The sequence below is a fragment of the Asterias rubens genome, chromosome 11, assembly GCF_902459465.1.
Source record: "Asterias rubens chromosome 11, eAstRub1.3, whole genome shotgun sequence".
NCBI classification, from domain to species: domain Eukaryota; kingdom Metazoa; phylum Echinodermata; class Asteroidea; order Forcipulatida; family Asteriidae; genus Asterias; species Asterias rubens.
This window is the reverse complement of record NC_047072.1, coordinates 10,408,861-10,421,301: the sequence shown is the minus strand read 5'-3', so window position 1 is coordinate 10,421,301 and position 12,441 is coordinate 10,408,861. Positions and strand designations below refer to the sequence as shown.

Genomic DNA, 12,441 nt, shown 5'->3' with positions numbered 1-12,441 from the left:
GCAGGAAGTCTATAGGCTCTTTGGCTCTTTTGTAAACATGTGACGTCACAGGTCACATCGTCTATACCACAATGGTTTTTTATGCTCCACGGAAGCTAATGATTTTTTTTAATTGGGTAGTCCTAAAAAAATCTGTTCTTGTTTTAAAGGCACTGGACACATTATTGCCGAAGATCAGTACTCTCACTTGGAGTTTCCCATAAAATAACAAATCTGTGAAGATAAACATGTTCAAATCAACCGACCCCCTAACCATGAAGTCATTAAAGTTGTTGTTGATGGAAAAGGGATAGTTTAAGGTAGAAATTCAGATAAAAAAACAAAACAAAAAAAACAATTTTAAGGTTTATTTATTATTTTTTTTTTTTATTTTGTGTATAAATACATGCGGGCTAGTGAAAAAAACCTGCGGGCGATCGAGAATTGTGGTTGACTCGCCCGGCGGGCGATTGAAAAAAAAAGTTAAGGGAAACCCCTGTTTTGACTCAATTGGTCATCGAAGTTGCAAGACAACAACGAAAGATTTGGTTTTGTAATTATAGGTAGTCTTTCACTTCTTACTTTACATGATTAGCAAGTCAAGAGTGAAAAGGACATCCATTTAACATCCCCGGGAATGGGAACTTCCTCAGGAAATTCGTCTAGGTGTGAACAGGGTCATCAATCGTTTTACCACCCAGTTTATAGTTCCTTCATCCAGGGTTAGAGCACGGGAGGGGCAAACAGGGAGGGCCTTCCAGTAGTTGCAGTGTGAAACGATCATAAAACCTTTCTTGATTACGGGTAATGGGGAGAGGTTGATAGTACAAAACATTGTGAGAAACGGCTCCCTCTGAAGTGCCATACATGTAGTTTTCGAGAAAGAAGTAATTTTCCACGAATTTGATTTCGAGACCTCAGATTTAGAATTTGAGGTATCGAAATCAACCATCTAAATGCACACAACTTCGAGTGACAAGGGTGTTTTTTCTTTCATTATTGGCTCGCAACTTCGACGACCAATTGAGCTCAATTGTTCACAGGTTTGTTATTTTATGCACATGTTGAGATACACGAAATGAGCAAACTGGTCTTTGACAATTACCAATAGTGTCCACTGTCTTTAAAATTGAAACCATTGATTATGCATACAAACACTGCAAAAAAATGCTTTGTCTCTACAATCTATATATATTTAAACGCAACTAACTTTGACCACCAATTGAGTCCAAACTTTCACAAGTTTATAACAAGTTTGTTATTTTATGAATACGTTGAGATGCAACAAGTAAGAATACTGGTATTTGACAATTACCAAATGTGTCAAGTGCCCGGGTCAAATAGAGACAAATTAAACTTAAGAAAATAAATCAGACCATTTGCAACCACATACCATAAAATAACATCATTTATAGAAGCCATATTGAAATGTTATTTTATTTTATATTTTATATTAAAATGCTTTGGTAAAAACTTATCTTACTTCCACCCTTCCCGCTCCCCCAAAAATGTGGAAAAAAAAAAAAAATGCGGAACAACCGGATGGTCTGGAAAACCTTCCACAGCAGATAACCAGCGCACAACTCAACTCACATATTGGCCCTGGTCGGGTATCGAACCAGGGTCACCTTGGTGAGAGGCGAGCGCTTTACGCACAAGCCAACCGAGCCCCTTGTTAAAGATAAAAAGGTTTTGGGCCCTGGGGGAGAAACGTTAGAGGATGGCTCCCCCGCCCCCCTTCACTCACTTTGAAAATGTTAACATTATTTTTTAGATATTAGAATGATTAGACCCAAACCTCAACTTGTATAGATTTAGTGCCTCTCAGGCAGTATCTGGGGATACATTCCCCCCACACCCCCCCACCCCACCCCCCACTACTACTCAGCTCATTTCAGTCTTGCCTATAAATTGCACAAGCTAAAATGTTCAACACACACAGGGGCACGCACTCCCAAATTGGCGCAACAAAGCTATTTGGATGATGACTTCGGATGAATGTGGTCAATGGTCCAGCTTTTGAGTCTTGCTTGTGTTCATCTTCGTTCTTAAGATGACTTGAAGTGTTTCTGGAGAGGCTCCCAGCATTCTTTGTACTTCTCGTCAACCTTCTGGCAGGTCAGGCCTCCCCATTTGGTTATAGCCATGCTGAAAGAACTCTCGAACATGAACGCCTGCAGGGAAGAAAAAAACCCAGAAAAACACCTCTGCATTAATGGAGCATTAGCATCACATTCATCGCATTGAGGGTTACCTTTATTTTTCTCCCAAATGTCAGAGGGACTTGCCCCCCTTTTCATTTAAAGGCAGTGGACACTTTTGGTAATTACTCAAATAATTTTTTCCATAAAACCCTACTTGGTGACAAGTAATGGGGAGCTGTTGATGGTATAACACATTTCGAGAAACGGCTCCCTCTGAAGTAACGTAGTTTTTGAGAAAGAAGTATTTCTCCACGAATTCGATTTCGAGACCTCAGATTTAGAATTTGAGGTCTCAAAATCAAGCATCTGAAAGCACAGAACTTCGTGTGACAAGGGTATTTTTTATTTCATTCAATTTTCGCAACTTCATCGACCAATTGAGCTCAAATTTTCACAGGTTTGTTATTTTATGCATATGTTGAGATACACCAAGTGAGAAGACTGGTCTTTGACAATTACCAATAGTGTCCAGTGTCTTTAAGTCGGTCAAAGATACAATCAAATCATACAAAATAGAGGGAACTGAGAGCACTCTGAGTTATGATGGAAACAACTAGCTCTGTAATGCATAAATGAATAAAAACAATAATAATTTGGGAGGCTAATCATCCTTACTCGCAGCTAAGAGCTAAACTGCAAAGGACGCAGATACAACATGTTCAAGAAGCAGGTATGCAAGGGCACCTTTGGCAGCCAGCCATATCAACCCATTATGACCACAGAGTGTTTGATTTTTCCTGAGGGCGGACAACCCGATGGTCTGGAAAACCCTTGTGGCACAGCAGAGAACCAAAGCACAACTCAACTCACATGGCCCGGTTTCGAACCAGGGTCACCTTGGTGAGAGACGAGCGCTTCATGCACAAGCCAACCATGCCGAAAGTATCATTAAGTACAAGCCCTATATGTAGAGCTCTTCCTCTGTGGTATACACAGATATAGATCCCGAGTTACATGTATGAGGGTTCGTTTCTGGTAGGAAAATTTCAGAGCTCCGCCAGAATTAAATTCTTGCCTGTATGTAGCTACTAATATCACCGGTTAATAGGCCTACCGGTTAACATTCCATGGCTGCATATAATTTTCAGATGGGTTTTTGGCTGTCAGATACTGCTCGGAAATATGTAATAATTAAAATTAAAAAATAATTTAATGTTCCGCCCCCAAAACAGACCCTCATATCCAGGTTGTCACTGTAGTATTTATACAAAATCAAAGGCCCCCAGGGCTACGTTCAGTACATCAACCAATAAAGTGACTTCATTTGTAAAAAAAAACTCCCTAACCCATTTCTACGCACCACCCACCCTTCCCAACCAAATGTCCTACCTAAGCCATTGATTGTATTGATAGCTTACCATAGTGCCGTCAGCTACTCTCTGTGGTTTCAACTCGGCATTGGATGCTCCTTCAAAGCATGCAGCATCGGGACCATGAGGGGTCATCATACTGTGTAGAGTAGCACCCCCTGCTTGGAATCCTTCCTCCTTTTAAACAAATACACCATCAAGTGGACAGTTTTGGTTATAAACTTAGCGAAGTCGGGACTTGTGCTTAAGGTTTTTCGTAGAGGCTAGTAAACTGCGTTTTACTTGCCCATTGAAAGTTTTAGTATAAGGCTAGACTTCAAACTTGTATTAACATAAATTACTATTATATGTTTCTGGTAATGAAGCCAAGGCTGCCTCGTAAGTGTACTTAAATACTGTATTTTGCAAGCCTGAGGAATCCTGTAAACAAGGGTGCTTGTTATGTGAACCAGAAACACTAGGGTTAACCCTTTCTTTTCCTCAATAAAGGTTCTAGGTTCTTTTACATACGTGCACTATAAATCCTTTTACACAGAACCCTTGGCTTAATATTTCATCCGAAGGACAAAGCAATTATGGCTACGCATCTTGCTTAAGAATACAAGTGTCATGACCGGGACTCGAACCCACACTCTGCTGGACCATTCCACTTATGCTCATGCTTGTGTGATAACTAATAATGTCCTCACCTTCGCTTCATATTTCCCCTTGATGAGGCCCATAAACTCACTCATACAGTTCCCTAAAAACATGAATAAAAACACAAAAAACAATCTCCATTATCATTCGTTAAATATGTTGCCTCCATTAACACAGACGTACAGTGTAAGGTACACCGATGTGTGTTAAGCAATGTATACTCCGTACTTCCCCCGAGTCCAGTAAAAGAAATCACCTAGGCATTTTACTCGGGTGAGATTCGAAACCCACAGCTTTGCCATTCTAGGGATGTTGGCTGTTGCCAGCTTGGCGATTTATATCCCTCGAGGGAGTTTGCAAAGTTCCCTTGAAGGGAAGATCATCTAAACAAACAAACTCTAAGTAAATTTGATAAATTAATGAAATATGGAGAGAGTTACTTACGATGATAGTAGGGCGGTCTGAAGGTGTGGTCTTGAACGGACCAGCGTGGTGGAAAGATAACAAAGTCTGCAACGGCCACACCCGGTTTATTAGATTGGCAGGTAAGCACTGTAAAGATGGACGGATCCTGGCAATGAAATGAAAGAGAGGGATAAAGGTGTTTGATAGGTCATGTGTTCTGGAATCAAGCCGTTGAAGTGTGTTGTATGAACTCAGTGGCTTTAACATAATATATATCAACACTAGAGGGCGCTATCTCCACACCCCTTGTAAGCTAGTCATGAGTTACTCTGATGAATAAATGTGTATCTGGAAGTTATACTCTGTGAAGATATCCACTCATTTCATAGATACACATTTATTCATCAGAGTAACTCATGACTAGCTTGTGGAGATAGCGCCCTCTAGTGTTGATATATTACATCCGGTTCTATCACCCCCAATCTGAAACAACTTCACTGGCTCCCTATCTCTCAACCTAATTATCTTCAAGCTAATGCTCATTGTCCACAAAACACATTAACGGCAAGGCTTCCCACTATATCTAAAACTACTCAAGCTTACACTCTGTCAAGTAATATTTGATGCAGTATCATGCTTCTCTTTAATGAACCCAAGTGTTGACACTCATGGGGCGACAGGTTTTTTTCTTCAGCTGCGCCACACGCACCTGGAACTCTCTACCTCTTAATCTTAGATCCTCTCTTTGTACCACAAAATTCAAATCCCTTCTCAAAACTTATCTTATGTCACGCATTAAGAAATTGGGATATTGTGTAAACATACTTCATTGTAAAATTTTGTATCTGGACATCACCTTTACTTTACCTCTTTATCTTTATGTGAATGGAAGCAGGCAAAACCCTGTGGCTGTTTGCAGTCGCTATGGTCATTCTCGTATAAGCCGCTCGAGGCCACTATTATGGTCTCTTAAGGGTTAATATGTAAAGCTTATGATCGTGTACTCACAGCATGGTCAAACGCCACAGCATTAATCACCATAAAGTTGTCCAGGTCGTACTTATAGGGGCAGTAGTTGCCGTGCCAAGCTGCGACATCGAACGGTGAATGTTCCTGCTGGGTGTAGAAGAGTTTCCCCTGGTACTTGGAGACCACGGTGTATTCGCACGAGCGGTCTTCGTACCAGGCTGATGGGGTTAGGAAGTCCCTTGGGTTGGCAAGGCCATTGGCACCTGACAAAGGCAACAATTTCAAAATATCAAATGGGTTGATGAGAGGTCTTGAGTTCATAGAAAATGACAAATGGCAGAAACGTTATCTATTAAGGTAATAATAATAATATCGAAGTCTTATACAGCGCACATATCTACCAAAAAAAAGGTACTCATTGCGCTGAGTATATACAAACTGACAGATAACTTATTGCAGTGATGAATTCTGAGACCCAATCATGTAGCACCTTTAGGTGCTTCTGCGCATACAGCAGCCACATGCAGGAACACCGGGGCAAACCCCTTCTCTTTTCGATAAGTGCACTGGGTTCTTATACATGCGTTACACAACACATGGGACCAACGGCTTTACGTCCTATCTGAAGGACGAAGCAATGGTTAAGTGTCTTGATTAAGTACACAAGTGTCATGGCTGGGGATTCGAACCCACACTCTGCTGATCAGAAACACTGAAGTTTGAATTCGGTGCTCTTAACCGCTCGGCCACGACACTTCCAGGTCACTCATGATTTTTGCTAGTGAACCGGAATCAATTCCCATTGTTTGGTTGTATATAGGCGCAGTGGAAAAAAACAAAACTGTGTTTTGATGTAGCATGGAACCATTTTAAAATAACTATTGGAAATCAGACATTGTTAGAATCTATTAAAATAAGGTCATAATTTTTCTGAGTCTGAATTTATTGGCCTTACCAATAGGTCCAAGGTCAGGAAGCGTAAAGTGACCATTGAAGACTTCCAGAACATAGCCGCGTGATGCTTCACTGATCTCAACACTGAAGCGCATCCCTTGCTAATGTTAAAAGGAAAACAAGTTGCACAAAGAAAGAACCTTTATTCAAAATACAGAAATATATAGTGCTGCTTTTGCATCCCATATCCCACTTCTGACACCATGTTTTGATTTGCGATTACACGGATGGCAAGGATTATTCTTTGATTATATTTATTCATCGTTGAAGAGTGAAAATAAAATAACTTTGTAATTTCAGTGATCCACTTTGTGGAATTGAGATTAACAACATTTTTCAAAGTGTAGCAATACTCGTTTTAAAATAGGCATTTGGCGCTAGATATGGGGCATGGTGTTACCCCTCATTCATTGTGTGCAATAGAATCTCAGATTTCTTTTTTGAGGATTTCTAGGTGGGGCACTTCTGTACGAGAGGAAAATAGTGTGATGAAGTATGGGAACATTGGGAGGGGTGGGTTTACCCTCTTCCCAACGTTGGCATGGTACATATACAAAGAGGCTTAGAGGGAAAATAGGCTGGTCCTGTTTGGTAGAATGCATCATTGTAACTATTGTACGCTGGGAACATGACTTTGATGGTGGCAGCATTGAATGAAGATCTTCATCTATGACTTTTGGTGCTTTGTATGCCAGGGGCCAATTTCATAGAGCTGCTTAAGCAAAAACTTTGCTTAAGCACGAAAATAGCTCGCTTATTTTACACATGTTACTGGCCAAAATTTCCTGCCATATACATTGCTTATGACTAGTATTAAGCTGTTGTTTACTTAGCATTACAACTGAGTGGAGTCTTGGCCGGTAATTTGATTTTACTAAGCAATGAATTTTTTGCTTAAGCAAAATTTTTGCTTAAGCAGCTCTATGAAATTGTGCCCAGGTATAGTGGGGGACTACCAATTCAATTTTAATTCAGTCAACATTTATTTCCACATTGGTGAAAAAAAAGCAGAATAATAAACAAATTTAAAAGTACAATTATTATAGTCAAAGACAATCAAGAACTGGTCATGAAAATAATTTATGAAAATGAAATGAACAAATATAATGTAATGAATACAGAGCAAACCAATAAGGCATTTACAGAAGCCAAAAATGCTTGTTTTAGTGAAATGCCTGACATAAACAAAATGAGAGAAATTATAGCACTAGTCTAACCTGAATGACGCATATCTCGTTGGGTGCGACTGCCATGCGACCAAACTCAGTCGTTATCAGCAATGTGCCCTTCTGGGGAACTGAACAAAACAAATGAGGAGAGAGGACATTGTTCAATGTGTGTAAGATTCAAAAAGAAGTTTGTTAACATGAGACTTTTTATAGGTCTTCGTGGAACTAATGATAATATGAGCTTTAAAGCAATCGCACAACATCGGTAAACAGTATTGTCCAAAGGCCCACACTTCGTGTATCACAACTTATATATAAATAACAAACCTGTGAAAATTTAGGCTCAATCGCTCATCAGAGTCGGGAGAAATTAACGGGAAAACCCACCCTTAGTAACTTGTTTCCGCACGTTTCACCGTGTCATGACATGTGGGGCCGACATGTATTTAAGATAAATCTGTTATTCGCGATTCGAGAATTGCTTTAATGTTTTCTAAAAAAGTAAAGCATTTCATGGAATAATATTTCAAGGGAAGTCTTTCACCATTACCTTCTGTAAACCCTGTCAGTTATTTGTAAATCTGTGAACTTTTAATTTTTGTTCTGTTCAGAAAGTGTCCAATGGGAACAGCGTTTTACTATTTTTCAAATGAAATCATAGATGGGAAGTCTTACCAATTAGGAAGTCTCCATCGGAATTGTAAAAACATCTGAATAAAAAAACCCACAAATATCAAAATTGGTTTAAGAAATGGTTGCTAAGCAACAAAATATCAGGGTACCAGTCACAGAGTGTACGTGTGACACCATGTTGACCCTTGACCCCAGCAACATATGGCCAAATTGAAGAGCGCAAACAGACAGTTGCAGGTAGGCTAAACGTTAATGTACATGTGAGGGTACTCACATACGACACAGAGGTTTATAGTTATACAACTTAATACTGTACTCATCATGTCTATTACTATCAGACAAAATAAATAGTTTCTGTACAGGAGAATTTTAACAAGTTTTTTTTTTTACAATTTTGCATATCTAATAATATATCACAAGGAAAACTGACTAAGGTGACCCGTCTACTATTGCTTCCCAGGCTGTATTGTAAACTTTTGTGTTGTCCCAGGCTACTTGTGAAAGCATCTACACAGTGCACAGTTTAATGTGTATAGTTTGCCACCCATCACAACCAATGCATTTGAATTGTTACAACTGGTAAGACAAATTGCTGGGAGTTCGTTACCAAGAGTTTGAGGGGTTTAAAGTCAAGGGCTTTAGGCAAAAATGACTAGGGGTGGATTTCAAAACAAGTTTCACAAAGACATGGAATTAATACATAATTTGGTTAGCGGTAACACCATGTGTGTATCTACTTGCCAGGTAGAGTTGTTCTTAGAGAACTGTCTTGCTTAATTCTACTACCGCGGAGTAGATTGTTAGGGTGTTCGGGAGACTTCTCAGTTCTGAAAAGAACTGTCCTGCTCAATAACTATTTACCAGGGTGGATGGTATGGAGATAGGCTGGGACTACTACTTTAGCTTATATGATCAAAGTTAACTGTACTACCGCGGAGTCAGTTCTTGGGTTGGTCTCAACGTTTCGACTAGCTTGCTCTAGTCATCGTCAGGAGACATGGAATTAGTAATAACAATTGCTTTGTGCTGAGATACTTTTTTTGTGCTTGCGGCAGTTTTATGAAATTAGACCCGAGTCCTTTGACCCAAAGTGATAAAACTTTAAGTCTGAAATCATGAAAGTTGTACACATACTTATCCCCCATAGATGCATTACAGGTGAAGACATGCACAGCAATCCCATTACGACTTCTACAATCTCCGGCCCCACACACTGTACTCATACCCTGAAAGTACAAAGCATGTATCAAAGCCAAGCATAGAATGGAAAAATCATTCAATAAACCTAGAGGTGCGTTTCATCAATTGTGTGTCATAACTTGCATTTTAAGCGTTGTGAATTACTCCTTTTTAAGATTGTGACCACAATTCTAGAACCAAACTGCAGTCAAGGCATACACATAGTTGAAAGCTGACTTCCCAAACATTATTTTGGTAACAACTTAAATGTGCATAACCACTAACTATAGGGTTGTTTAATTGGCCCTCATAATACAATCTGAAAATTTTGGCCGATTTAATCAGCTCGGGAGAAGGCTTAGATTGTACCTCAATTTTTGTTTCAAATCTAATTGAGTGTAGGCTATTAAAATGGCTGATGCACTTCGATGTAAACTCCAGCACATCAGCAAACAAGGTGCCTTGTTTAGGTTTGTTTTATGCTTTCTTACCTCAACAAAATCCACTCTTCCAAGAGATGGGTCGGGTATTGCAAATGGGTGCCATCTCATCTATCAAGCAAACACAACATAAAAAGTATTGGTCAAGATTGAAATGTGGTCAAAACAGTGGCCTCATCAACAATCCAACCTGACTCAGAATGAGATCCAGGTCGGTATTATCAACAATCTGACCCTGACTCAGATCAACAATCCAACCTGACTCAGAATGAGATCCAGGTCAGTAGGATCAACAATCTGACCCTGACTCAGATCAACAATCCAACCTGACTCAGAATAAGATCCAGGTCAGTAGGATCAACAATCTGACCTGACTCAGAACAACAATCCAACCTGACTCAGAATAAGATCCAGGTCAGTAGGATCAACAATCTGACCTGACTCAGATCAACAACTGACCTGGCTCAAAATGAGATTCCGCGTTAGTTGGGATTAACAATCCAACCTGGCTGAATTTGACATTCCGAGTCAGTCGGGGTCGTCCCTCTAATCTGCAGCTTATTACCTGGTTAGGGTCAGGATGCCACTCGTCCCAGTTGTGACTCAGGTTACCTTGATGTAACGGCTTGAATTTACCATGGAGGACAGACGGTCGAATGCGGTACAACCACGTCCGCTTATTGTGGACCCTTGGTGCAGTGAATGCTGTACCAGAAAGCTGTTCAGCATACAGACCATACGCACACTTCTGGGGGTTGTTCTAATTAGAAGAAAAATCACTGATTGTTATTCAAACTACTAATTGTCCTAACAAATAAATCCATCTGAAATATTACAATTGGCAAGAAATAGCCACTTGTGGAAATAAACAAAATATAATAATAACAACTAATAATAATTGGATTTATAAAGTCTTAATTTACCAAAGAATATAAGGCGCTCTAAAGGAAATAGACACTCGGTAAGTTCCTAAAAGTTGGAGCCTTTTTGAAGGGCAAATAGCAATGCCAATGCTCTGTCACCAGTCAGTTTGCATTACTTGCTAACCAAAGGGGATATCAACAGAACTCGGAAGGGAGTTGTCCACCATGTATGATGCTAAACTTGTATGATGTATGATTACTCGTATTTACATCTCACCTGTCCTTTTGGTAGTGCATTAGGACATCTTGGGTCTTCCGAGGCAAACTCGTTGCCAAACCCACTGAGGTACTGCAAAAAATAAAAGAATGTGACATATCATCATGATCAAGGCAAGAGTGCAATAGCGCTCCATGACGTCACTTTTGCTCAAAATACCCGGTAATAACGATATGCTCGATAATAACGGGGAAAACCCACCCTTGTTTCTGCACGTTTCGCCGTGTCATGACATGTGTTTAAAATCAATCCGTAATTCTCGAGAACGAGAATTGATAATTGTTTTAATGTTTTCTCGAAAAGTAAAGCATTTCATGGAATAATATTTCAAGGGAAGTCTTTCACCATTACCTTCTGTAAACCCTGTAAGTTATTTGTAATCTGTGAACTTTTTTTTTTTGTGTGCCGAAAGTGTATAATAATGGCTTTTAAGGACACAAGTGATTTTGTTGTCAGTCTTAATTACTCGGCCATGGCATGACACTCAAGTAGTACATGCAAATAAAGCCATCAACTCAATTTCAACACTTATTAGGCCTATTGTATAATAATTTATTTTACTAAATAATGATTGTACAATGTGCTAATGTTTATATTGTTAACTTCAATCAATAATAATACATTTATTTCGATACAAACATATACAAGTGTAAACTTCGTAACAGAATTTGTTTTAAAACATGATCATGATGATTATGAATGATGAATGATTTCAGATTTGTTAGTTTGATTTTGTTGATCACAAACAAAACATCATGGTTTGACTTTTTTGTTGATTGATTTTGAACGATATGTGACTGATGCGTGATGGGATGGGACAATACAATCATGGCGTTCTTCCACAATCTTAAAGCTTCACCGTGTTACCTTTATTAACAAGCTTAAGCAAGTTAAAAACGGTAACCGATCGATTATGTTCAAGATACGAAGTACAACAAAACACAGTTCTCTGTTTAGATTTGACGTATGCAAGCAATCAATCAATAGCAAACTGGGAATTTATTAATTTATTTATACTTTTTCTTTGATGATTTCTCCCTTTTTCGAGGCACCAACCAACGAGAAAATAACAATTTATTACAAACACTTACATCCAAACCAACTATTATGCACTAAGTTTTAAATCAATGGAGTGAAAAGTATTGAAAAACCTTGTTGATTTTACAATCAAAATGCCTACCTTCAACTTTCCGTAGTCAGCCATTTTAACGCAGATGTAGTTTGACCTTTGACATGAGAAGCGGCTCACGCACGTACGTACGTCGTATGGAACGATTTTTGATTGGAGCAAACAGGTGGGCGGGGCAGAGGCTCGGGTATTAAAACTTAAAGGTAATGTATCTATCCACACTTGTTTGTTAATTGTTGCACTTGATGAAGGGATCGTTCGATGCTTAATAAGTAAAAGACCTCTTCGTTT

The 12,441-nt window shown here is 39.2% G+C and overlaps 1 protein-coding gene across 1 annotated transcript; it reads right to left on the bottom strand.

The window, feature by feature from the left end:
- Window positions 1-1,857: 1,857 nt before the first annotated feature.
- LOC117296552 (homogentisate 1,2-dioxygenase-like) lies at window positions 1,858-12,229 on the bottom strand. The gene is made up of 13 exons (XM_033779534.1): window positions 12,202-12,229; window positions 11,022-11,093; window positions 10,447-10,641; window positions 9,933-9,992; window positions 9,397-9,488; window positions 8,305-8,339; window positions 7,678-7,757; window positions 6,462-6,561; window positions 5,546-5,769; window positions 4,577-4,703; window positions 4,183-4,235; window positions 3,542-3,670; window positions 1,858-2,153 (listed from the first exon to the last, which is right to left on the bottom strand). Exons 1-13 carry the CDS (start codon window positions 12,223-12,225, stop codon window positions 2,028-2,030), a joined length of 1,317 nt encoding a protein of 438 aa, XP_033635425.1. The 5' UTR covers window positions 12,226-12,229; the 3' UTR covers window positions 1,858-2,027.
- Between the last annotated feature and the right edge of the window lie 212 nt (window positions 12,230-12,441).